The following is a 27,605-nucleotide window of genomic DNA, read 5'->3' as shown; positions in this document are numbered from 1 at the left end:
CACAAGAGCCAGAGTTACTGAAATGGTATTATGATAACTCGCTTTAATGTTAGGTATCATAACGTAAAGTGTCTCTCACGCGCAAGTAAAGACGGCGCATGCAACACATGTATACTGTCCTGTTACACAATTTGCTTTACAAAAGTCGTCCTCTTCTCCTCGTCCTCTTCCTCTCCTTCTCCTGCTTTTTGCATAGTAAAACACTTCACTCTCCCCTCTTCCTCTTCACTTCTTATCTCATTTCCCAGTTCCTTCTCCTTAACTTGTACAGTAAGCACTAGCCGGGGACAGGGGAGGACCGGAGAAGGACAAAGAAATGAAGAATCAATGAAAGGAGAAGAGGAAGAGGAAGAGGAGGAGGAGGAGGAGGAGAGGGTTAAACATGGGGGAAGAAAAACAAAGCAAAAAGTGACCGCTGAGAGGGCCAGCAGGGCTAAAGTGCAGAGAGAAAAGGGAGGCGTGAGGAACAGCGTATGATAACATGAAAATCACTTCTAGCTCATTCCTATTTACACATACACTGGGACACAAGTCATACAGAATTATTACATCTACTTTATATGTTCATTTCACAGAATCTCACATTTTCTAGTGAAGGACAGCAAAACGGCGTGTTTGCTCCGTGCTTTGTAAAAGCAAACTCTTTAGACACTAGCAGAGACACAGCATTCGGAGTGGAAACTCAAAATTAGATCGGAGCGTGGATATTTGAAAAGTCACTTGCACCGAGCTTTTAGTCCTCCCACGGTGTCCAAAGCAAATCTTAAGGAACTACTGTACCAACAAACATGGCATGCATAGAGGAGCTGCACCACAAAGACTGTAGAGGCCTACACAGCACTAACCCACTGCGTACACAGTGCCATAGAGAGAGAGAGAGAGAGAGAGAGAGAGAGAGAGAGAGAGAGAGAGAGAGAGAGAGAGAGAGAGATTAAGCAAGAGGAAAAAAAAAAGACAGAGACATTTTTTAAATATCACTGCCAAACAGGCATTTAAGAAATTTCTTTCCATTTTTTCCTTTCTTTTTTTGCATCAATTTGGAAGACAAGACGTGCTTAAGACTAAGTTCAGGATTAACTTAGACATGAAGTTATAAATTTTGTCTTTTGTCATTCAAAACCTTCCTTCCTTTCAAACTGCAGCCTGCACAGACTCGTGTGTGTGCGTGTATGACAGTGTGTGTGTGTGAGCATATACGTGACGTATTGATCGTGGAATGTTCATGACGCAATTCTTGGAGGTCGAAGAGAAGAAAATCAAGTAAACAAACACACTCTGTCGTCAATCGATGGAGCGCATACATACAGTTACACATTCGCTATGACTCTTGATCGTCAGGCCTTCACGCCGACCGGCTTCACAACCAAGTCCTGTGAATGCCGCACTGGAATCTGGTCCCACTGTGGCCCACCGGCAGCTAAAGCCCTCTGCAGTTTGGATTTTATTCTGCTGCTCGTGTGTTTGTGGGCGTGAATATGTAACCAATGGGATGGTTTATGATTACTGTCCAGTTCAGATGCTGGTGTGGGCGGAGCTTGAGTGACACGTCGTGGCTTTCGCTTTGGTGGCTTGAGTCTGTTATGAGATGCTGGATGAGCCTTTGATGAATGTAACTGGGCTGCAGTTAAGTTTTGTCCGGGCTGCGTCTAACCAACAGGAGCTCCTCAGACTTGTATGATGAACTCGGGGTTGGTGTAGGAGAAGCCTTGAAACTCGTTCTGGTCCAGATTCATAATGAAGAGCTTGTCTGTGGGCGTCAGCTCCACCACCATCTTGGTGAACTCCTTGTCGAAGTTGCCGACGTCACGGCGAGATTTCTGCCACAGACAGAAACGAAGGAGAGAGGGAGCGTATTAGAAGAGCACAGTCAGAGCGAGTCACTACAGCGTTAAAAAGGCAGTTTGAAGAAGAAGGTCGACAACAATAGAAGCACAAAGATGAAGGGCAGAGAAGGAGGCGAGGGAGCTTAACTGTATCAACACAGGGAAAGGCACAGTTTAATTATGAGAAGAGGTGGGACAAAGTCAAAATCTCCAATCTGTCGGTTGCACACTCAGAGTCTAAAGTCAAGACAAACAAGTCAGGTCATGGTGTGAAATGCTGGGGTTCCACTCTTGTACGAGTCACTATGGGCCCTTCGCAAGATTTTAGATCTATAAACAGTTAGTGCAGCACATGGATGCCCTTTAAAGCTCATATTTAATCTTTGTGTCTCCCTGAACAGCATTTGCAGATTGAGCTACAGTGGAGGGATATTAACATAAAGAGTGGATTTTGTACTAAAACACACACAGTTCTTTGAACCTGTCCTTTAAGTCTCCATGCAGTCACGAGTCACTGGTGTTTCTGTCAGGTTACACATTTTTTTTTTTTTATTTTGTCGTGTCTAAGTACAGTTTGGTTCACACCTCTTAATCATCTATACATTGTGGCACTACAAGCAATCTGGACTCCATACAGGACTGGGGGGGTGGGGTGGGGAGGGCAAGTCAACAAAAAGCAAATACATCCTGCTGACAAACCCAAGAAACACAGTCAACAGATGAAAAAGGCCCACAACCCAACACTTCAACAGCACAGATGCAGAAATATCCAAGACAAACTTCCAAAAGCAGAGAGAGGACATGTTCCAGTGCAGAACAGACGAGGATCGACCAAACAGACCAGCAGCATACCAAACCACAACCGCAAAGAATTTCACACAGGGAAGTGAAGCGGCGACCCCGAGGCGAGACATGTATCACACACACACACACACACACACACACACAAAGTGTTTAGTTTCCTACCTCCTGCTTTTGTCTCATCGCAGGGCTCCCGGCTGAAATGAGGAGGAGCTGGAAAGTTTCCCAGCTCTACCGCCGGTCCATGAGTTCACCAGCTATTCAGCTCATTTGTGTATATGATGCCGGTGTGACGCTGCATGTTTTATCTCTGCAGTGTGCATTTGGTTTGTAAATGGCAATTTATGTTAAACCCCCCTCCTCTCACACACACACACACACACCAAAAGCTGCTTTTAAAATCAGCACATAACAACTAATAAATGTTTAACACACCATAACGTAGCTTCCTGTAAGCAGATATAAGACAGTCTTTCATGAGAGTGCTTGACAACAGCTTAAAAAGGACATAGGTAAGTAATATTTTATTTTTATGTCATACGCATGTTAATGTGCATGTATTAATCACAGTTGTTCATTTATAAATACTTAAACTAACACTGGCGAAGGCCATGAGGTGCAGCTGAAATTACAGGAGACGTTTACTAAGTGAAGTGAAGTTTTAAACACTTTCATAATCAGATTTAAACCTGCTTGTGAAAAGTATGTGAACGTGTTTGAACAGTCCAGTGTCTTAAAACAACTGTGAGGCTTTGTTTGTGCGTGATAAAATATTAAAGCTATGTTAAACTGCTTTATCAGTCATTCACAAAAGAGGAACAAGTTCTTGTGGCTGCACTGTGATGACTTTTCCAAAGCTTGATAAATTATCCAAACCTCCACAGAGAGCCGAGATGAAACTGGAACTTCCTGGAAACCTCATTCAAAATCTCACTGCCATTCATAGCTGCACTCGTAACTAAAAATCGAGGCCTGGAAAAGAGTCTTTCTCAACAGGATGGTGGCTTTTTTTTTGTTAACAGTAGTCTAATATCATTATTAATTTAATATTTCTATTTTTCAGATGCCTTTATAAAAAAACCCAAAAACACAATTTCCCGTTAAGCCCGAGGCCTTTAAAGCCTAAATGTCACGGTTTGACAAAAGAGGCTGAGTGAGTCAAATGTCTGTGGTTAGTTCAGACAAGTCTGTAACAGCCAGACAGATAGGAGCCACCGTTTTTAGACACCAAAGACTGAAGCTTAAAAATTTAACACAATATAGACAAAAGTATAGGGGCACTTGACCATTACACCAAATGGTTGATTCCCTTCACTGGAAGTAAGGGGCCGAACCCAACTGCTGAAAAACAGCTCCATACCAATACTTTTGTCTATATGGTGTACTACTGAAGAAAAGAGCTTTGGCTATTTTAATACAGATGTGTCTGCGCTGCTGAATTTAGATGGAAGCTGTAGTTTTACTCAGTTTTCTGTTCGGTTGACAAATTTATAAACACTCAAAATTGTCCAAATATCTGCTTACAGCTTATTGTGTGTTATATTATTTATATAGCACTCACACACTTTAGAAAATACGTGTTGGATTTCTTGCCAAGACTTCGATGAGAAGATTCCACTCTCACATATGGCCATTAAATATGAAACAACAACCACAAGGCGGTTAGCTTAGCTTAGCATAAACACTGACAACAGAGGGAAACAGCAAGCCTGACTATGAAAAAGTTCAGCACATACAAACTAATGTAAAAACCACCAATTTCTGGCTAGCTCAGAAGCTGCCCAGGCTAACTCTGTCCCTCTGTCTCCAGTGTTTATACTAAGCTAAGTTAGAGCCAGGAGACAACTTGCTTGGATATTGGATGGAAGTGATCTTCTCACAGATTCTCAGCAAGAAAACATACGTCCGAAAATGTTGGAAGTGTTTCTTGAAAATGTTCCCATTCTGGGTGTAGCAGCAGTAACAAGGCAGACACAGCAGTGGGAGTCTGGTAGGCACCAGTGAGTATATTATCAGTTTCCAGTCATAAAGGACAATTACACAATCCACAGAAGCCTCGCTCTCATCCAGAACAATTTATCCAAATATCTCTCTCATAATAGAACTTGATATATAGCTTTTTCCCCCTCTGGCATATCTTTTGTTCTGTCACCACTGATTCATCACCATTACCATCATCACAATAAGTGCTAACTTTTCATTTTTTCACCTGGCAGAATCATCTTTTTCTTTTGTTTGTTTGTTTTTTGTTTTTTTTTAAATCAGCAAGCATCTTTGTACAACAGAAACGAATCTGCAATGTCACCATGCTGCCGCCTCCCTTTTTGTTACGAGCTCCAAGAACAAGATTTGACACGTCGTCACTAACCTGCATCGTTACACAGTTACAAAAAGGATAACACAACCTGCCTCACAATGAAACACACGTCTTCTCAGACACTTCGTTTTATACGTGAAAATGACTTTTCAAGGGTATCGTACTGTTGGAGAACAGATAAGCTATAATGCATATTCTAATAATTATACATGTACTGCAAAATGGCACGAAATGGCTGCCCGTCGTCACAGTTATTGAGGACAATATCTCTCCACATCGTCATCATTCTGAACCTTATTTTGGCACTTTTGGACATCCTGTTTTTGTGAGCTGACAAACTACCTGCTCCACAAGACGTGACAGGACTCTGTCATTTGTAAAATCCCCCAAAAAAACAAAAAAAAAAAGAAAAAAGGTTGTTATTAAGCTAAGAAGATACGCCCTCTGTCATTAAAAGCACAGTGTAATGTGGTGAATGTTTTCAGGGATGAATGAGGAGAAAAGGAATGAGCTTTCGGTCAAAAATCACTGACTTGACGCAGACTTACGCTCTTGCAGACTGCATGTGTGAAGACTTCTATCTGACTGGTTAAAAATTAAATCAGCAAAACATTTTCAGATAAGCTCACCACAACACTGACTGAACAAAAAGTCAAAAAGTACAAGTATTTGGTCCTATAGACAAAAGTAAGGTCAGCATTAGGAAACTCAAACAATCATAGCAAAGCAATTGGTCAGTTTTCACTTACACTGTATGAATATTACCAATATGTGATCATAGTACACTCATCAATATCACCGATAGGTCATTATAACCAATATGCAATTACAGGGAGGGTGACACAGAGGCAGAGCAGGTTTCAGGTTGGCCCTGAGATCAGACTTCAACATGAACCTGCTGATGTGAGCAGCCAGGAAGCATTCAGGAGCAACATTTCTGCACTAAAGATAGAAATACAGCCAGTAGAACTGATATGAGAGCAGCAGTGTAACATGACATGCGAAACCAAAGTAAAATGAAAACAGTGTCACTGCCTGAAACAAAACTAGTCTCCTACTGGCAACTTGACACATGGATATCTGATTGTTTCTACAGATTGTTAGCATTTGAGCACCTGTCTGCATTTCCATCTGAACGTTACAGAAATAGTTTGGCATTTGGAGAGAATACGCTCATCTGATATCTTTACAAGTGTCAGATGAGATGACTGAAGCCACTCTTACGTCTGTACATCAGACACAAAGCTGGAGACAGGAGGCGATTAGCTTAGCTTAGTATAAAGACTGGAACCTGGGGGAACGAGCTAGCCTGGCTCTCCTGAAAAATACAGCCACTAAATATGACATTTTATCTAATTTGTGTAACTCAATAAAGAGACCTGGCGAGCATCACATGACTGATGGGGGTAGCTGCAGAAGACTACGGCCGGGAGCTAATTTCCTAGCTGTGCGAGCTCTGAGCTGGTGCAAGTCTTCTGCTAAGCAACAGACTTTCATATTAGAGAATTTGACAAGAAGAAGGGTCTGAATAAACTTCCAAACGGACAGCCGCAGACACACAAGTCAGCTGGAAAGACGCCTCACACAAATACGCAGATTCTGTAGCTTGTTGTAGTGTATTGGTAGCCTACGCCTACAGCCTCTGACCACGCTATATACATGCATACAGATCCTTGCACGCTCGCGGTAAATGTGGAAAGTAAAATTCTAGCTTAAGAATCTCCAGCTAGCAACTCTGTGACGCCACGTAGGCACAGTGGTGCTCCAAGCTAAAGGCTAACAATGGCACGCTAACATGTGCAAAATGACTGAATGTTACCATGCTGACGTTTCATAGTTTTATCGCCTTCTGGCTCCAGCTCTGTAGACTGACATGAATCTTCTCATCTAACACTAAAAATGATCAAACTATTACTTTAACATTTCATCCTGCCAAATGCAGCCTGGATATGACATCATGATGATTTTTTTTATTTTGTTTTTTTTTGTTTGTTTTTTTTTTTTAAATAATATGAGGTGTGGGGAATTACTAGTGCAGCCCGGTGATATGTGGCATGGTCAGTGAGTTGTGTGAGGGTACTCAGGGTTAACAAATGAGAAGTCTTGGAATTCTTCCTGGTCCAAGTTGGCTATAAGCTCCTGATCTGGGGGGGTCAGCTCTGGGGGGTGGCGCGTGAAAAAGCGATCAAAGTTCTCTGCATCACGCCCACACTGCCATGGAGAGGAGAGGAGAGAGATGGAGAGAGAGAGAGAGAGAGAGAGAGAGAGAGAGAGAGATGGGGGAAGGGGGATGGAGTGAGTTTGATGAGGAATGTGAAGAAAAAAAGGACAACAACAAACGACAAAGAGAAAAAAGAGAAATACAACTAAAACATGGCATCAACCAATCAAATCACTCACAGCCGAAACTGTGGATTTCCATTGGTCCATATGCGAGCCAGTGACATCTCAGCGTCATCATTGGTTACTACACTAACAAATCTCAGCTCTGCATTTGTCAGAGTAGTGAGCAATGGCAGGTTATGGTTGGGTCCGGGGGATGAGCGATCTAATCGTTTCTACAACTTACCTTGAAAGAACCCAAATTCTCAGGTAATCAGTGGAGTTCAGGTGATATTGAGCAGCTGAAAAGAGAGTGTGTGTGCATGTGTGTGTGCGTAATATACTCACAGCTTTAGGTTTGAAGGGTGGCTGGACCTCTTTATTCTCCAGCTTTTCCCAGTCTATATAGCGGAAGAAGGCGTGCTCCTTTATGTCTCTCTCGCCCTCTGGACCGCAGCCCAGACGCTTACCTGGGTGTTTGGTCATAAGCTAAAAATCACACAAAGACGTACAAGATGAGAGGTGTGTGTGTCCCTTTCCCACACTAGCTCTTCATTACAGTTTGTCAGTCTGGATGAAGTCATGTTCATGGCTGCATCAAGGGCAGATGAGCTCAGTTAGGGCTGGACAACAAACTCAATTTAATTATAAAAATTATGAATCTCTTTCTGACCTCTTCTAACTTATTTGCCTTATTTGCCACTTTCCAATAAATGCACATTACTGCCAACTAAACACAACCAACCAATCAGCTAATCACACAATATTTTTAATGTTGAAATGGATTTTATACATCAAACTCCATCAAACAGGGAGCTGCGTGAGGTCCAACAAATTGTCTCAAGTGATGTCAGTGGAGTAAGAAAGAAGTGATTTTTAGCAGACCTCACTTGCCTGGTCTTCATATGTGCCTGAGGTTATACACGCCACTACGAGCATAACACACACAAATCTCTGAACCGTCGGTGGTCACATTGCATCGTGGGTAATGTAGGCGCCAGGGTGTTACAAGTTAGAATTCATGGAATTATAAAAGAGCATGTCCGTGTCCAGCAGTGTTGCAGATGTGTGATGCTAAATGACTGAAGTCCTACTGCAGTTTAACAACACAAACACATCAGCCAACACAAAGAAAACACAAGCACTAAGGTATATTTGAGACAAATCTGATCATTTTCTTGATGTAGATTTCAGCTCATATTGTCCAGCCCAACACCCATCCCCAATGGTAAACACCTCGCTCAAATATTGAGTTACTGTATATCATGTACTACCTTTTCAAGGTATTTATGGTGAAATCAAATGCCACTTGCACTTTTGGTTAGAGGTAGTGAAAGGAGATAAGTCAGATCTGGTGAATCCTCAATCCAAACTCAGAGCCCTTGTTTGTGTATTTGTTCCCTTACCCCCTTGCAGATGGCAACAGCTTCTTTGGACATGGATTTAGGGTAAGAGACGTGATGCTCCATGATGGACTGGAACAGCTCATCTTCATCCTCCCCGTCAAAAGGCGGCTGAATGTGCACAAATAAACGTCAACATTTTCAGTTCTTGTTCACAGTTGGTTGTTCTCAACAAAAAAATAAACTACAGTGAAGGCACACAAACCTGTCCAGCAAGCATTTCATAGAGCAGAACTCCAAAGGCCCACCAGTCCACAGACTTTCCATAGGGCTGATACGCTATGATCTACGAGACACAAAGGTACAGTCTTACTCTGCAAAGGGAGCACCAATCAGCAGCTTCACAGCACATAATGAACACACACCTCTGGAGCGATGTAGTCTGGTGTTCCACAAAAAGTCTTTGTGGTAACCCCATCACACATGTTTTCTTTGCACATGCCAAAGTCGGCTATCTTTATGTGGCCTTCAGAATCCAGCATCACGTTGTCCAGCTTCAGATCTCTGAAGACACACACACACGAGCACACAGGTATTACTAACACATGCACTCTATAATGGATGTAAAGTGCACATTCACACTCGAGCTGATTCACAAAGCGACTCACCGATACACGATGCCTTTGGAGTGAAGGAAGAAGAGTCCAATGGCTATCTCTGCAGCGTAGAACCTAAAGTACAGACAGACACCAGTTTCTAACCGTATCTGTGTGTCTGTACTAACCTGAATACCCAGTGTGAGTGAGTGAGTGAGTTACAGGCGAATAAAAGATGAAATTTGCACCACGTTTTTCGGGTTTCATACATTTTAATGTCCTTTGAGGTTAGGTTAAAAAAAGAAACACTAAGAAGAACCAACCTTATATTCATATCAGACGAGCATGCAAGTAAGTTGTTCAGTTATCAATAAGAAGAGAAAAGGAATGATACAGCAAACTCTACGCAGCAGCAGAAAATACAAGATAGTGTTTCGTTGCCAGTTATTCTCTGTGTGCGTGTACTCACACAGCATGAGGCTCCTTGAACTTGCCGACCTGTTGGATCTGGTACATAAGGTCTCCTCCGTTTATGTACTCCATGACGAAATACAGTCGGTCCTAGAAGACAAAGACGTAGAGGCGAGGAACGAGGTGAGAATAAAGTTGTCGGTATTGTTTTCAAATCGTTGCTTCTGCTCGTCTTTGTGAATGCAAGATGTCGTGTGTTACCATGGTTTGGAAACAGGAGTGCAGCTGAGTGAGGAAAGGTGGCTTCCCAGACAAAGCCAGGACTCTCTTCTCCACCATGGTGCACTCCACATCGTCGTCCTGGATCACCACGTCCTTCTTCAGGATTTTGATGGCGTACAACTCATCCGTACCCTTCCTCTCAGCCAGCATCACCTGTGGGGAGTCAACAAAAGGTAATAAATGACCCTCAGAGATTTCATTTTGTTTTCCAGCCACTGCCTCCCATTGGTGGCCATGAAAACAACACGTGTCTGTCAACGTGCATCACCTTGCCAAAGCTGCCCTTGCCCAACACCATGATGAAGTTGAAGTCTGAGAGCTTGACCCGATCCTGATTGCCATTGCTGTCATACTTGCACACCGACGAGGAGGAAGAAGAATCTGTGGGCTTCCCTGGACCCACCCTCGCCCTCTGGAGAGAGAAGAAACAGCAACGGGCAAAGTTAAAGCAGAAAGAATAAATAAATTAATGATAGATAATGGACACAGACAACATGAATTAAACCTGCTGTCATTTTTGCGTGTCTCACCTCAAATTTCTGTCGCAGTTCCTCATTACCGTCCTCTCCATCTGGCTGGACAGGAACATTAAAGTATTCTCCTTCCTCCTGGGACAGCAACTTAAACCTAAACCCCCAAATGGTAACAGAACGATGTCAGATAAAATCCAGGATTATTACCAGACTGTGGTAGAATAAATCCATTAAATATTCACACCCCTGTTCCCTCTGCCTTTGTTATTTCTGTCTACACCTGTAGAATTTTCCCCAATTATCCACCATCTCCTTTCCTCATCTTGTAGTCTTACCATCCGTCTACCCCTTGTTTCTGTAGCTCTGAGATCCCAAAGGACAGAGATCCCATGAAGTCGTTCCTGCTGGTCAAGTCCCAGTCCCAGACCTCCACTGACAGACGCCGGTCCTTGTCACTTTCTTTTAGGGTACTAAAAAGTTAAAGAAAAAGAGGAGCATCCTTGTCAGATAAAGGATGAGGGATGTTCTCAAAAGAGGTAAAAATGAAAACCAACATTGTGGTTTGATTTCACAGGGTGCAGTTCTTCATGTATCTCTCTATCTAAACTGGTAAAAGCCTCAACAAATGAACAGTTTCTCATGCATTTGCCCAGCAGTTACAGCAACCCAGAATAGCTCTGATAAAAAAAAACAGGAAAAAGAATGGGGACAGGGTCACCTGCATGAGATCCAGTTAGCTTTGAGCTTTTGTGACTGAAAATGGGGCCAAGAGAAATCATGCCAAAATATGTTTGTTGATCAGAAACTCCAATTCAATATGTGTTAGAAAGTGAGAGATGTCTCACAAAGTGAAGGTCTCATTCCAGGTGGGGTTGAGGCAACATTTGATGGTCTTGGTCTTCTGCTTGCTCTCACTCTTGGGATCTGGGATCAGCTTGAGCTTGACGTAGGGGTCTGACAGGCCATTGGGGTCCATGGGCACCAGGTTCTTGGCCTCTTTGACTGCAAGAGGTTGAGGACATGGTTACAAAAAAGCATCAGAAGAAGAAGAAGAAAACATTCCAAGAAAACACACATTTTTATGCTGTTTAGCATCTGGGGTTTGGATTTTGTCCTTTCCAGAGGACAGCAGGACCTGTGAGTGTTAGCGAGTCTCGTTCTGGCCTGCCCTAAATAACTCTGGCTACATTTGACAACACTTAACAACAGTTTAGTTTCTGTTCCATAATCAATCCGCAGCTGTCTGAAAGAGAGAGAGAGCTGGCACGTGGACGCATGTCCCGGTGGCGATGTGGGTCAATCGTTGGATCATTGATCAACTAATGGACTTTCCAGTTTTAGTCTTGGGTTCATAGAGCTTCAAGAGGTGCTGAAAGAGTGTGTGTGTGTGTGTGTGTGTGTGTGTGTGTGTGTGTGTGAGTCAGAGAGAAAAAAATGAAAGTGAAGAGACAGAAGCACTCACTGGTGACGGTGAGAGTGTCCGCAGTGATTTGGGCAGAGATATGGATGCGCCCTCTCCTCTCGGTGTGATCTGTCCCACACAGACTCGGGACGTTGGCCACACACCTCTTGTGGATGTTCATCATACAGTCTGGACAAAGACAGAAAAATGGTTAAGTCAAGTTCATTTTATTGATACAGCCCAAAATCCCAAATCTGCACAGCACGTAAATCCTTTGATTTTGTTACGATACCTTAATGTAAACAGAGCTTTATGTATAAAACTGGCAGAGTGACCCTTCAAGGGCAAGAGATTCCAAGAGTATACTGCAAGCACATCTTGTTTTTGGCTACAATTAAATTATGCCAGTGACATAACCTCTCGAAGAGGCCATGACACAGTGTTGTGATGGACATGATTGCTGGGTTCTTGTCTCAGATCTAAGCAGCCTGTGTGGGACAGGCAAAGCTCTGGCAGCCTGAGCTGACACTACCTGGCACACAGTCCATATACACCAATCAGCTACAACGTTAACAGGTGAGGTGAAAAACATTAATCGTCTGTCTACAATGCAGTGTTCTGGGTGCTGGCAATCATATGGACGTTCTTTGACACACACCACCCACCTAAACATTGCAGACCAAATAACCTCCCACCTGGAGGCCCCTCCCTCAATGCACAGGACCCCACACAGACATCCTGTGTCCCTTCCCCTGACACATCAGAGCTGTTTTGGCAACAGAAAGGGGACCTATAAAATACCCAGCAGGTGATTTTAATGTTGTGGCTGATCAGTGTGATTGTTTATAAAGGACATGATTTGTAGAAAAAATGTTAACTGAAATACAAGATTAGTTCAGATAGTAATAGCAGGTTATCAGACGAAAAGAAAAGGTCTTGAGGACTGTGACTTTGCAGACTGGTGACGAGGATACAGTTCGACTTGCATCTTGCAGTACATCTACACAGTAAAAAACAGGTGATGCAGTATTTCTTCAAGGTGAACACTGAAAAAAATACCCCAATGCTCTTTATGCAATTTCTCAGTCTGTCCACTAGATGTCACACTGCTCTGAAGCACAAAACCCCACATTTTACTCCACTCACTGGGGGTGGCGCTGAGGTGGAGAGCGAGCAGGTACCCTCTCGAAGTCGGTTTTCCACGCTATGGCAACTTCTTTTGAATAATGTGCATTAAATCTCCATCAGGCCGTAGACTGAACATGCATCGCTCTCCTTTTCCACTTTCCATTAAAACTTCATACACTCTGAAGTGACCCATAAAAAAGAGCGTTTCATGCAGGAGTTTCATCTCGGAAAGCAAATTCCAAAACACTGAAACCTTTTACTTATGTATTAAGGGCTTCGTTGCACCGTTTTAGGTCCCTCCCTGCACAAAGCCAGCGGACTGAAAGTCAGGAGAGACCGGATCCAAGCTGGATTAGTGATTTTGAAGGACAGGCGAGAAAGCCAACGTGGTCCTGAAAGTTCAACAGTTCAAATATCAGTGCTTTGCAGAGGGAGAAGGTCGTTATCGCTTTGCATTTAACTCTGCCACCAATCAAGTCGCGTCTGGCCCCAAATCATGTGATGAGAATCAAATCTTTATCCTTAATCAGTAAGAACATGAAGAATGTTGAGATACCCAATATATCAGAACTCTAAGTTGTCCTCATATTCTGCATAATTAAGATTTTTAAAAATCTATACCTAAAGAAAGATGATTTAATTAGCAAAAACACAGAGCTTCCTGTCAGATGCAGCTCCTTTATGTGGATTAATGCATAACCTTTGTGAGGCGTGTTAAATAAGCCACTCAAGTATTCGGAGAAGGAACAAAAACAACAGCCTTTTTTCTTTTCACTTCTGTGTGCATCTGGTGCCTAAATATAAATATGTAAAAACTGCTACAAAACCATATCAAAGTCTGTCAAACACCGCATGCTGCACGTAAGAACAATGAGGAACTGACTACCCCCTAAACACTGTCTGTCATGGCTGGAGACAGCACAGAGCAGAGACGCAGCCCACTTCCTGTTTGAGCTTTTGTTAACAGCCAGATGATCTGCAATAAATATGACACAACAGCACGAGTATAAACACTTCTTGTTAAAGGCCGATAGGATCTCTGCACTCTCTGTCAACGTATACTTATAACTTTCTGCCTTTATGACTCACGAGCAGGTTGATTATTGTAAACGGTTTATCTAAATTCAGAGAACTTGTTTCCCCTTTCAAGGTTTCAGCTGAACTGGAGCTCACAGCCCCACATATCACAATCAATACGTGGCTTATGAATGCAGTAAAAGTTTCAGTCAAATTAAATTTTGGGCAGAAATTTCTTTGTTTGTTGACCAACGGCCTCGACACAAAGCTCGAAAGTACGAAAAGCTTTCTTAAATTCAAGGTTTCACAAACTGAACAGGGACGTTTGAATCAACAGTTTAAAAGGAGCAAAAATTATTTAAAATTTCTTTTTTTTGAGTCGAGTCTTCACATGACGTCCAAAGGCAGGTCAGCATAAAAGAGTAGATAAAAGGCAAAAATCTATAAAGTTGTGTCAATATGCCAAAGACTTTGATGTAACCGAGTGAGGAGTTTGAAATTCGCACAGTTAAAGCAGCAATAACCCCACACTGTTTGGTCTCTACAGACTCCTGAGGGAAATAACTGTCTGCTTAAACGCTGCCTCACTGTGTTAACCAGCAAGCGGCCACATGCACAAACACTGTGGTCACACACACACACACAGACAGACAGACAAGACAGACAGACAGACATTTGCATACATACGGTCACATTTCATGCCCTGGTGTATCAGCCCGTAGAGGAGGGAGCCGCAGTGGTCACAGAAGGTCGGGCTGGAGTACGTGTGGACCCTAAACTTGTGTTTACTGCGAGGATCCTGAAAAGGCAGAAACACGGAGGAGAGAGACAGGAGGCGTTGGAGAGCAATAATCATCAAGTCATTTTTAAAAGTGTTACCGTTCAGGGAAACGATAAGGTGGTTTACGTCTTTTACCTCTGCAGTGTTTAACTTTTTCCAGTGTCCCATTAGACGGTATTTAAAGGGTCAATTCACAAAAAAGTTTAGTTTTGGTCTTATTCACACAGGATTGGAGATGTGCCATATGGTCAAAAGTATATGGACATCAGAATGTGTCACGTGTGACTGCTGCATATCTTACTGTATGACCATGTGAAATAATATCATACTACAGCTACAATAAAGCCGTTTAACATCCACCGTTCTGGGAGGCTTTCCAGGGATTTGCTCCCATTCTGCTGCGAGTACGTCAGTGAGGAGAGGAGAATGGAAAAAATTTTCTCCTGTCCGAGTTGCCTTTAAACATTGCCTTCAATAAAACAGAGAACAGAAGCAAACACACTGCGAGAGACAAAGAGAAAATGGAGTGTCGATCGAGTGAGTTTGGAGGATGTTCAAAAATAGGAAACAAAACAGCTTTGGTGATATAACAAAAACAAAGAAAGACAGAGGAGTTAGAGATTAATAAACATCAGTCATATGATTTCAAAATCCATGCTGACTCACAAAATGTGTGTGTGTGTGTGTGTGTGTGAATGAGAGATACTGGCTCATTAACCTGAGGCAGCCAGGCAGCACATTCTCTCTTTACTGACATGTCTCAGTGTGATTTGGGACTGACAGCTCAGCAGGAGGGAGGACAAGAGGTTACATGTGTGTGTGCGTGTGTGTGTGTGTGCGTGGGCTTACTTTGCTAAACAAGAAAAACAACCACTAAACTTGTGCATACTAAACATTCAGCTTCAACACAAGTGAGCTGCTTCATTGTGAAATCATTTTTTAAAGTTTAATGACATGAACAAATAGCAAAGGATTAAATATAGCAAGCTGTGTAAATCTTTAGAGACAAAAGTACTGGGACACTTGTCCATTACACCAACAGGGACTTTAGAGGCATCTCATTCTAAACACACAGACAGCTTTGCAGCTCTAACAGCTTCCACTCTTCTGTGAAGGCTTTCCACAACATGTTGGAGTGTTTCTGTGGGAATTTGTGCCCATTCATGCAGTAGAGCATTTGTGAGGTCACACACTGATGTTGGACCAAAAGGCCTGGCTCACAATCTCCGTTCCAGTTCATCCCAAAGGTGTTGGATGGGGTTGAGGTCAGGACTCTGTGTGGGCCAGTCAAGTTCTTCCACACCAAACTCATCCAACCATGTCTTTATGGAGCTTTGCTTTCTGCACTGGGGCACAGTCATGCGCACGTGTGTGTGTGTGTGTGTGTGTGTGTGCGTGAGTGTGTGTTTGTACATTTTCTTTACTTACATCAGAGGCAGGTCCCTTATCGGCCCCTGGACAGGAGAAGGTGACAAATTCATGACAGCGCTTGTGGACCACAAAACAGCACACTGCAGGGTGAGACATGAAAAAAATAAATAAATTAAAAAAGTAAATGTCAATTTAAGCTTCATTGCAATGCCAAATAAGGCGACACAGTAGCAGAGCGAGGGATGAATCAATATGTCAATTAAGTGCCATTAGTCATTGTACAATAGGCGACTCATATTTCAGCAGCTCCCATTTGCTGCTTCCTTGGTGTCGACATTTATATTTAGTTTTATTGCTTCAGTTCAGATGATTTATATATTTATAACCACAGCATGGTGGGATAGCTCCTAATCACATTAATCACAGAAACATTAAAGCTGCCACAGGAGACTTCCCACAGAGGCGGCTCCAAATGACAGCAGGCTCTACACCTGGTGATTTGACTGACTGAAACACCTCTCAGCCGAATACAACACAAGCTTGCTGATCCCAAACCCCTTTAATAAGAAAATCCTTTCATAAGAAGACTAAACAGACAAAGGAATAAAGTTTAAGATCTTCGGATGGATGCTCACTCGATGGTGAGAACGTGGGGGGACAGAGTTTAGATTTGTTTCAGTCCATGGCCACTGAAGTCTGTCAAAAGTGGGGAAATACGCTAAAAGAGTCCTCGCTGGTGCAGCTGAAGTACGTGCAGTTCACATGTTTTTAAAATGGTTACCGTCCAGAGCCGCATTCTTGAAGATAATGATTAAAATCTCTGGTCAGGGAGCCTCAAGTTTAATAGATTCTTAGCTGAAGCATCAGACCACAGCAAACTGCACGATAAGATCTCAGGCTACGAAGTTTTACAAACCAAACCTTCTCTGTATCGACGTATGAAAAAGGTCTGAAGTAGACAGTTTACATGTGAAGTAAAGACTGTTAAAAATAAAAATCTAAAATACAATCAGGTACCAAAATGTGGACAGATGTCACGCAGGTGATGGACAAACTTGTCTCACTCAGTCTGGAGAGGCTTTGAAATGTCAGTAGAAAGTGGAAAACGAATAGCACAGTCTTCAAAAAGCCCGGACTGGAACCCAAAACCCAAAGACCTTCAGCTTGCTTTCATGAAAGGCCAAGAAAACCTGGAAAAATATATCAATATTTTGAGATGCTCAATAAGGGAGGACTCTTCATCAACTATTGAAATAGTTGTCATTTCCTAACAAATAATTCCAGTTATATTTGAATAAGATATTCAAGGCTGCAAGACTATAGAAGTTGCCCAATTCAGTTCCTGTTTAAACGTGCAAACAGCCACCGCGGAAACAGACCGTGTGTACTCATGTAAAAAGCAGAACTAAAACAAGCAGTTCTGAAAATGAATCAGTCAGCAACTATTCTGATGATCTCCAAAGTCATTCAGTATTCACTGATTTTAGCACCTCAAACGTGACTCTTGTTCTGTTTAGTGAGTTTTCTGCCATAGCAAACTGAGTCTTTTGGGATTTTGGACAGCTGGTTGGACAACACAAGACATCCGAGTATCGTCATCATGGGCTTCATGTTCATTTTAGACACCAAACTCTTAGCTGAGACAAAAAAATATGCCAATTAACCGATAACTCAAAAGTGAACAGCACTGAGTACAGAGAATTAAGCCTCCACTGACAGGGAGAGTGTGGCTGACAGCAGATCACAGATCAGTTTGCTTTGCCACTGATGTTCAGCAAGAAAAGCTAAACTGACATCAGATCAACGCTCAGCACCTTTGAGCTGCAGAGTTTTAAAAAGCTTATGAATTTTGATCTGTCACATCCAGCGGACGAAGGCCTGAACATGACCAACACCAGAAGTCGAAACAGCGCAGTTCGCCCTGCTCTCCCGGCTCTGTGGCTTAGCCTCACACCACACGTGTATTTTTAAATAAAGGTCAAGCTACAGTGCTGATTTAGAAACCACTTCCACTTCACAATCAGTTAACCAAAAACCCAATTAAAACATCATTCCGGCCTCACATTACTACTAACTCACATGTTGTAGTCACTTCAAATTAAAGTAAACCTCTCGCACACACACACACACACACACTCTCTCTCACAGGGTGACATCACGATCTGGTTCAATCTTAATTATTCACATTCTCGTTAGATTTTCATGAGGCGCTGTGGCAACTGGCTGCACTTACCACAGGTTAAGCAGCAGACTGCTTGTATTTGTTTATGTGCGTGTGTGCGTGTGTGTGTGTTTGTGCAGTGTGACATGGGTACTTGTAGCATGACTGCACAACGCAAATGAGCAGACAAACTGGGAGGATGGTGACTGAGAAAAAAGGGAAGCGCAAGAAGACAACGACAGTGGAAAAGAGAATGAAGAAAGAATCCAGTCAGTTAGAGAGTCAGGCAGGCTGTGTGTGTGTGTGTGCGTGTGTGTGTGTGTGTGTGTGTGTGTGGGCAGGAAGGGATGGGGGCACAGCTGGGTTTGAGGCAATGTGAGGGGGTGGAGAATTCATTTGTGTGTTTGCAGTGTGTCAGAAAGACAGAACAGAGAACTGGAGCAACAGAAAACACAGTGAATGGTGCAGTCACATTTTGGAGCTTTTTGTTCATAAATCTGCACATACGCACGCACACACGCACACACACACACACACACACACATATCTGTGCACAAGCACACACTACTGAAAGACAGGCCTAGTGACCTGCCGAGGAGGTCTTAGCTCTGTTGCCTAGCAACCAGGCTGAGCCCTACAGTCGAGTCTACACACAACGCCCCGTTTTAGCCGACTGACGGCGACGACAGCAAATCAGAGCCGGTCCAAAAAAGATCCACGCCATGAGCTGCCAGGACGACAGCGGGCCGACAGTTTCACACCAACGGGAGCATCAGGAAGTTCCCTCCATCTTGGACGATTACCAGTCCACAACCCACAGAAGGAGACACTTGTAATCACCATTCAGGCCTCAACAAGCCTGAATAAACTGAACCACAGGGATTAGGCCTTCCACTGAGGAGTCCTCTTAAAGACGCCAGAAGGCTAATGCAGCGTTCACGTCATATCATTTAGACCGTGATTACGAGCGACCGAGTCAGAAAAACCCTTCAGTGGGAATTCTCAGTTTCTGGAATTTCTAATAGCGACGTCCACTTGAGGAAAAGAGGTAGAGACGCGTGAGCCAACTCCAGTATTAATGCCAAAACAACAGATTCAAGTTATGTAAAAGGAGCAATAAACCCCTTTACATCTGCTTCTGCTTCTCAACAAACTGACAAAAAATGAAGAATTTTAGTTGTGAACAATGACGTCATCAAACTGCTTACTTGCATCATTCATTTGCACTCGTGTGTCCACCTGACGAACGTAACAACAACACTGACTTTCTTTCCACCGTCGTCGGCCTTAGCTTGGAGGTCTTCAGGTGTTTTTAGGTTTTTAACGGTGAAACACCTTGCTCTTCAGCTGCTCGGTGCTCCACTTTGCTCACCAGCTAGAAAACACCACAGCCCTGTTCTTCATATGAATTTAAACACATCAGAACCAACAGCAATCATGTAAATCCTTATCCAGCTCCAGTTCTTCTTGTGGAGGCTCTACAGTAACAATCGTTACTGGCCACAGTAACGATTGTATCACTAAAAAGAAGACAAAAAGGGTCTTTGGAGATACATCAGAAACGCTCCTTTAGCATCAAAGCGTCCGAGTGGGTGGACTGGTCCCTGAGTTTAACGGAGTAGCCAGGGGAGTCTGACTCCTCATACACTGAGATCCAATATAAAGAAAGCTTGTGCCGCTGACTGTAACGCCCAAGCGGTTAACAGCAATCTGTTTTTGTTGGTTTATTTTGGTCGCGCTAGAGAAAAACAAAGGACCACCCCAAGGAGCATGAAGACGAGCTGAAACCTACAAAGACAGGACAAACCACACAGCCCACATTTCCAACAGCCTGCACAGACAGCAAGGAAGGAGCACAAACCTTTCAGCTGAGCGAAAATATTAGAAAACTGAATGAGTGGCCAATAACCACTGCAGTTCTGGTGGTAGACGACCCTGCAAATCCTGCAAGAAAGGTTCTTCTAGCAAAACAAACATGGACGCCCACAAGCAGCTTGCCAACTTCAATGCAATCTGTGCTGAAAAGGCCAAAACACGAGGGAAGAAAAGCGCCGAGCCTGGAGGAAATCCTGGACGGAGAGGAGTGGACGACAACTCGTTATGTTCCTTTAAGTGCCGTAAAAGCTTCCTAACGAGAATTAAGTGTGAACATTATCTGTCTAAAAGATTAATTGACCTGAAGTGACTCCAGCACCGACGCCAGGCCGAATCAGTCAGCCCGGAGGAAACACTGCTGAGGTTGTGTGACTTGATCCTCGTTCTGGGTCAGCTGAGTTCATATTAACCCAGTTATCAGGAGGTAAATCATTGATATTGATTAATCAATGTTAGAAAAAAAAAATCCGCCTGTTAATACCGGAAAAACTTCTCAGTTCCTTAATTAATCCATTAGGTATCCGGCAGGAAGGATGTTTTGGTTCTGGTTCAAGCTTTCTATGTTTCACTGTGCCTTCGCTCTCTAATTTTTAAACAGTAGGAGAGACAAGCTGAGGAGCGAATAAATTTATCTGTATGAAAGTTTATCTTTAGTTTCTACCCATCGGTGAACCAACAATTCGTCCAGTTTCAAAAATCACAGCCTTAAACTCATAGCGAACCCCCTCAAAAAACCTGCTTCATTCAGTCAAGCTGTTGTCATCTGCTGTGATTTGTTCATTTTGTCTTCATTGCCTTCACACAACATCCTGCGTAATTTTCCAGACATATTACACATCCAGTCAGCCAACATGACATCTGCCGTTTTCAGAGCACGATCGCTGGAAAGATCTGTCGACTTTGAAATTCACTGCGAAGGAGCTCGGTGACTAGTAGGCGCTGTGGGCTCTAAAATATGAGTTTGTTTTCTCAGCCAGCGCAGCCAGTGCATCGTATAATCAGTGCTGTAGCCTGTCATCCAGTAAGTGTCAAAGATACCACTTCAACCAGTAATCAATCTGCAATCAGGACCAAAAGTCAACCACAGCCTTGATCCAATCAATAGCAACAACGACACCTCAAGTTGAGTTGACAGGCAGTATTTCTTTAAGAGTTTCTTCTGAACTTCGTTCTGTGGTCTTTCCCTTTGGTCATTGAGGTTGTAAAGTTTGTAATCTGGGCACAGAGGCACTCGGTCTTTTCACATTTGATCTTTTGATTTCACCTGTTTCTTCTGTGCACACTGTTGTACTGCATATCATGTCTGTTTCGTGTTGAGGCTGATGGGGCGTGAAATGGAAAGATGAGTGAAAATCACAGGCCTCCTCAGCAAGACAAACAAAAAATGTTTCACTCCAGTCAACTTTTGGTGGAGTCCTGAGAGCAAACGGAACACCTGCAGTCGCCTCATAAAAAGATACTTTAGTTTGGTTAAAGTTCCACATGACAGTAGCTGAATATTCTTTGAAACGTCCTCTGATGATAGAGACAGACAGATAGAACAGCGTGTGGATTTAGATTTAGATCACTTAGATCACTGGTCCACTCCAGACTAAAATATTTTAAGATCCACCGGACAAATAATCACGATGTGAGGTGCAGATATTCGTTTAATGACATCTCATTCTAAATCTCACAATCTCCAATCCAGTTCATCCCAAAGGTGTTGGATGGGGTTGAGGTCAGGACTCTGTGTGGGCCAGTCAAGTTCTTCCACACCAAACTCATCCAACCATGTCTTTATGGAGCTTTGCTTTGTGCACTGGGGCACAGTCATGCTGGAATAGAAAAGGACCTTCAACAAACTGTTGCCACACAGTTGGAAGCATAACATTGTCCAAAATGTCTTGGTATGCTGAAGGATTAAGATTTCCTTCACTGGAAGTCAGGGGCCGAGCCCAAACCCTGATAAACAAGCCCATAAAGAGGTGTGTCTGGATATTTTTGGCTAGTGTTACAGTAACTGAATTTGCCATCTGAAAAGAGTGTGTGTCGATGTGAAAAATGCGGTTTTTACTAACCGTCTTCTGAAACTTTCCCTCAACTCATCTGATGATAAGTGAAAAAGAAAACTGACCTCCATTCAAACCCTGATCAGAAATCAAGAACTGATTCTTTTGCAGTAAATGACAAGAGGCTGACTTCCTCTTTTTGATGTTAGCGCGGGTGTGCGTGCACACACACACACACACACACACACACACACAAATGAAAAGCAATAAAAGAAAAGCTGAAGGCAAGACAGAAAGAAGTATTTACCTGTAGAACAGGTATTCAAACACACCCACAATGCACAGAAGACACCTTTGTCGCACACACACACACATTGAAAATAATCTGGCCTACACGTCAGAACAAGTCTGGCATTCCTCCCCACCAAGCAGACTGCACTGATGAGACTCGCATGTTTGTTTGAACACATAATGTTCACACTGAACTGCATCTACACCCTTCTTGCTCCTCCACTTTGCTTTCAGTCCTTCCTCGCTGTACAAATCTCCCACTTTTCCCTCACGTTGGCTTAAACAAAAGGGAAAAGATAAACGCGATTTAAACCAAAGGCACACTCACACGGGTTTTTACTGGGATAAAACAAGGCCAAATTTGGTAGAAAAATGAACCTTTTTGCCTTTATTTTCTTTACTTCTGATATTTCAACTTGTGGTTAAGACCAACTTCGCCATTAACTGCTGTTTGAATGACATCTAAAAAGCAGCTTTTCCAACCCAAACCTCTGCAGTTTCAACAACTTGTGACCTGCAAATCAATGTCTCCTGCTACAAGACGCACAAACAAACCTTCCCGTCGGGGCTCAAAGCACATCCTAGACCTCGGAGAGAGCAGTTCTGGTTCCATTAATGGACCTCAAAGGGAGACCGTTTTACCAACCAAAGTCTTACCACCTCTTTATCACCAATCTTTCAACCTGACAATCAAACTCCTGTCGGTAAAATTAAGGACAAGAAAATCCCAAAAAATATTCCTCAAAAGCTGCTTTTCCATTGTTTTTGTACACGTCATACCGGTGGGATCTGATGCGGTGACTTGCAGGTCCAAGTCTGCTGTTTAAATTGTTTCCACGCTTCAAGTATCAGTTATTTTCTCAGTTAGTCACACAGCAGATTTTATTTTTGATAAAATGTTCCAAAGCCCACGTCTTCAAATGTCGTGTTTTATCCAACAAACAGTCCAAAACCCAAAGATACTCGGTTTAGTGATGGAAAACAAAACAAACCTCACACTGGATGATCGTATAAGCTCTGATATATTAGTTTAAATGCTTTTTGCCGCACTTCCCAGCTTTTCTCCACCTTTAGCGTCTTACACATGAATCTGCGCCTCATCCATGTTCAAAAATATCCATTTGTTTTAATCCTACAAAATAATGCACCAAACTGTTTGGTATAAAACCAGCCAAAGCTTCCAATACGCTTCATTTTTCTTATCTTTAAGAGTACAAAGCCAGATCTCAACCAGACAAATTAAAAATCTAAGCTACTTGTGTGTTTCTTTTAACCTTCACGTGTAAAAACTTTCCTGATCTGTAAATCACCAAATCAACACTTACTGAGAAATGAAGTTAGGAAAAAAATGAATAAATACTGTATGTTGTAGGTAAGCACATATGTTGGACTCACAAGCTGCTCCAAACTTCAGCCTGCACTTCACTCCAATCAGTACGTACTGGTCATATGACGTGAATATTTTGAGCCATATTTAAACTGAATTACATCATTTTTATTTGTGAAGATTTGTGAAGACTTAACATCACAAGAACCTTTTGGACCACTTCTCAAAATCCTAATAAATTTCTTTTTTTTTATTACTCTTCAACATTTCTCTCAAGTTAGATAACTTAAAACCCTTTCCGACTTCAACCAAACTGAGCTGAGTTTTAACCCGCATTCGAGCTGGAAATGATTTTTTGGTTTTATGTTGACCTGTTTCACATCACCATTGCCATTTCCAATTTAATAACTTGCATCTACTCCCCCAAAACAGGTCAAGTTAAGGGCAAACTAACTCAAATGAATTTCTTCACACAGTGAACTCTGATTTGGTGAAAGATATTCTGACCGACAGAGAGATAGTCAACGGCGAATTTAGAGGTACTTATTTATGATAAATAATAATTATTAGAATAATTTTGCCCATTTTATTGAGCTGAATGAAACCAAATTTTATTTCTGCTTCTGTTTTTGTTATCAATTAATATAAATAATTCTAAATTTATGATAAAAACCAGTGAGACATGAACATCACAACATCCTAGAGACCAACGCAACCTTATCAGTAACAAAACCACAAATTATCCAAGTTATTACAGTGCAAGAAAAATGACTGACGATTAATCGTTTTAGCCAGTTAGTTTTGTGCCATCCACTAATCACTTAATCAGCTGCCAGCTGCTGTGCAGACGTCCACATGCAGCACGACAAGCCAACTGCGAGTGCCCTGGAAAAGTCAGCTTCATGTGATTTTCCAGCGCACATCTGGAACGTGTGAACGCATCCCCACAGCTGCAGCATGTGTGGCAGCTCATCTGTCGTGGGGCACAAGCAAGTCCACAACTGTCCCCGTTTGTCCTGCAATACGACCAAGGCTTAACAAGCATTACCCGATTTCCCTCCCCGTTTAGCTGCTGAAGCGCCGCCATCTTTACCTGAACAAACGTAATCAAATCAAACTTGTTCTCTAAACGAACACATGAGGTGCGTTTGAAGAACGCTCAGTGGACTCTGAGTTACAGCACAGCGTCAGCCTGCATTTTGACCTCCTCATCAAATCACTGCTTACTGGCTACTTTGACTGACTGATTGTTGAACCGATTGATTGACTGACTGATTGATGGATTAACTTCTTTCTACATCATCAGAGTGAACAATAATCACTAACGACACACAGCCAGCGAGAGAGACGGCCTATGAATTCAGGAGTCATCAGTTAACAGTTGGAAACTCACCCTGAAACCTGATCAGAGAGCAGCGAAACCTGTGCAAGGCTCCGATTGGTCTGTGCTCTGTAAAGTGTGTGTGTGTGTGTGTGTGTGTTAACAGCTCAGGTTAATTCACCGCCACACATCAGCTCACTATAGTCCAGGAGGCTGTGCACACTCACTCAAGCATGTAAAGTGTTAATTTTCTCTACCCCTCCAAAGCATTTCCTGTATCATCACCAGAGCTGTCAATAAGCCCGCAGCCTCAAGAGATGAGCAGACTTCAGCTTTTTGCACACACACACACACAACTTTGCACAACACTTCCAAATCAATCAGGTCTTAAGCAAGAGCGTAATGTGGAAACTCTGGTCATTTTGGTCATTCCTCACCTCCAGAAGGCCGCTCACATGACCTGGGCCAGATGATTGGAGGTGGCTGACTGAGACGGATCAGTGAAGAGGAGGAAGTGATACTGCGAGCAGAGGGACAACATTTGCTGCAGCACTGTGGCATGCATGTGACGGGGGGGGTGTCACTGTGTTGCTGCGAGGGCCTGTTTATGAAACCGGTCTGTGCAGAGGTCCACGTCTAGACACACACCCACCCGCCTCCTCCTCCTCCGCCACCGCCGCCACCCACACACGAACCCACCATTTTACAGTTCCAATCAGATGTCAGCGTAAGGGGAGAGAAAATAAAAAGCTTGAGAAATGTAACTTCCTGCTCTGTCTTCCTCCCATTTCTCCCCGGCCAACGCCAGACATCTCAGCTTTCACCACTCCGCCGACTCTTCTACTCTTACATCTCGCGCCGTCTCTTCTGCCTGAGCCTCTTCAGGGGATTCTCACTCTCATTTATCACTGTTGGCAAGCACCTGCTTTGAGTTTGACACCTGCCTGCCAACACCAACACACCGTCAACGAAAGAGCCAACAGGTCACCCTAACAGTGAGCAGACCAGCGACCCTGAATACAGCAAACACACACACACACACACACACACACACACACACACACACACACACACACACACGCTCCTTCAGACAGCGAACATCCGTCCACACACCCACAGCCATATGCAGCAGAGGGATTTGTGAATGAGCCACTGCTCTTACCTTGGCACTGGAATCCCTGTTTCCCAAAGCCCCTGTGGACAGAAGACAAGACATGTGAAATCTGGGGAATTCAGGAGCGATGCACAAACACTGACGCATGCACACACACACACACACACAGATATCCAATCACACATGGACACTTTCACACACACACATACACACAGCTGCAGCAGCAACAGTGGGGCCCTGTCTGTGTGTCTCCAGCTGCATTCCTCCACCAGACCTTTCAGTGTGATGGGTGTCAGGTCGATGCGGTAAACGCCGAGCAGCAGCGACTGCTCTGCGGCTGCCGACGACACGCACACACACACATACACACACACACACACACATACACACCACCACCCCTCCTCCTCATCGGCAGGCCTGGCGATGCTGTCGCATTGTGGAAAACGGGGGGGAATGGCGCATCGCGGTGTTTTTGACAATGACAATGAATGAAACACTGCGGTGTCTGAACGCTGTCAGTGTGGAAGGAGGCCGATCAGACGAGCCGCCGCCGCCGCCGCCGCCGCCGCAGCAGCCGCAGCAGCAGCAAGTGAATCACCTGTGTCCTTTCGCCTCTCACACACACACACACTCACCAGATGAAGTCCGTGCAGTGGCTGCAGAAGGTTGGCTGCTTGAAGAAGCGCGCGATGAACTTGTGGTTCTTCACCTCGTGCACATTCTTCTGGCGGAGGGCTCCCTGACGGGCGAAGCCGCGCGCGCTCTCCGGTACCTCTCCGTCGCTGTTGGGGTCAGCCATCTTAACGAGGAAGCGGCGGCGGTCCGAGAGGAACGAGGGGTGAGGAGAGCGAAGAGACAGAGAGAGGGAGAGACGATGGAGGCAGCGAGGGAGAACGAGTCGCGGTGCATGTGCCTCCTCCTCCTCCTCTCCGCCCCGCTGACCGCCTCGGTGTCGCTCGTGCTGCCGCCGGTGTTTTCTCGGTCTGCGTCCAGCTCGCGCTGAAGCTGCTGCTTCTTCCGGCGGGTCCCCGGGCCGCGCGCCTGCTTCCCCGATTTCACCAATGTGTTGCTGCTTACAACTCTCTCTCTCTCTCTCTCTGTTCCTCCCTCCCCCTCTCCCTCCCTCTCTCTCTCTCTCTCTCTCTCTATGTGTGTGTGTCGGTCTATTTCTCTCAGCAAATCTAAAGCGTGTGTGTGTGTGTGTGCGCGCGCGCAGTTGTTAAAGTGTATCACACCCATGAAGCAATCCGTGGCAGTCAAAAGAAACACAAGTTAAACCACAGGCAGGCGTAGTGCATACCTTCAGTACAATATGACAGGAGACACACACACACACACACACTCACCAGACCAGGTACACATACCTGAGAATGGCCCTGGGTCCAACTGGTGTTTGGTCATTTGTTTAAGTGATTATTAGATGCTTCGGTTCTGTGGGTTTGTGTTGCCAGGGGACTC

The 27,605-nt window shown here is 43.8% G+C and overlaps 1 protein-coding gene across 2 annotated transcripts; it reads right to left on the bottom strand.

The window, feature by feature from the left end:
* Positions 1-23: 23 nt before the first annotated feature.
* On the bottom strand, positions 24-27,252 carry LOC124049870 (protein kinase C beta type-like). Of its 2 annotated transcripts, none has more exons than XM_046371976.1 (17): positions 26,783-27,252; positions 26,196-26,227; positions 16,125-16,207; positions 14,603-14,714; positions 11,831-11,959; positions 11,214-11,370; positions 10,704-10,838; positions 10,426-10,522; positions 10,164-10,307; positions 9,875-10,048; positions 9,672-9,763; positions 9,275-9,337; positions 9,032-9,170; positions 8,872-8,952; positions 8,670-8,777; positions 7,612-7,752; positions 24-1,817 (listed from the first exon to the last, which is right to left on the bottom strand). In XM_046371976.1, exons 1-17 carry the CDS (start codon positions 26,944-26,946, stop codon positions 1,665-1,667), a joined length of 2,004 nt encoding a protein of 667 aa, XP_046227932.1. In that variant the 5' UTR covers positions 26,947-27,252; the 3' UTR covers positions 24-1,664. The 2 variants fall into 2 exon arrangements, with proteins under 2 accessions (XP_046227932.1, XP_046227924.1); XM_046371968.1 differs by lacking the exon at positions 24-1,817 and adding an exon at positions 4,605-7,152 and having other exon boundaries at positions 26,783-27,234.
* Between the last annotated feature and the right edge of the window lie 353 nt (positions 27,253-27,605).

The sequence above is a fragment of the Scatophagus argus genome, chromosome 2, assembly GCF_020382885.2.
Source record: "Scatophagus argus isolate fScaArg1 chromosome 2, fScaArg1.pri, whole genome shotgun sequence".
In the NCBI taxonomy this organism is placed as follows: domain Eukaryota; kingdom Metazoa; phylum Chordata; class Actinopteri; family Scatophagidae; genus Scatophagus; species Scatophagus argus.
The sequence above is the reverse complement of the archived record's forward strand: the minus strand, read 5'-3'. Positions and strand labels throughout refer to the sequence as shown.

Bases quoted from the DNA above. Each gene is read 5' to 3' on its own strand.
- LOC124049870 (XM_046371976.1), bottom strand. From the start codon at position 26,946: ATGGCTGACCCCAACAGCGACGGAGAGGTACCGGAGAGCGCGCGCGGC. The intron at 11,960-14,602 runs GTATGTATGCAA...GTCTTTGTCCAG, and splicing joins CCAGGGCATGAAATGTGACC to ACTGTATGATGAACATCCAC. The intron at 10,839-11,213 runs GTGAGACATCTC...TTAACTTTTTAG, and splicing joins TGGAATGAGACCTTCACTTT to TACCCTAAAAGAAAGTGACA.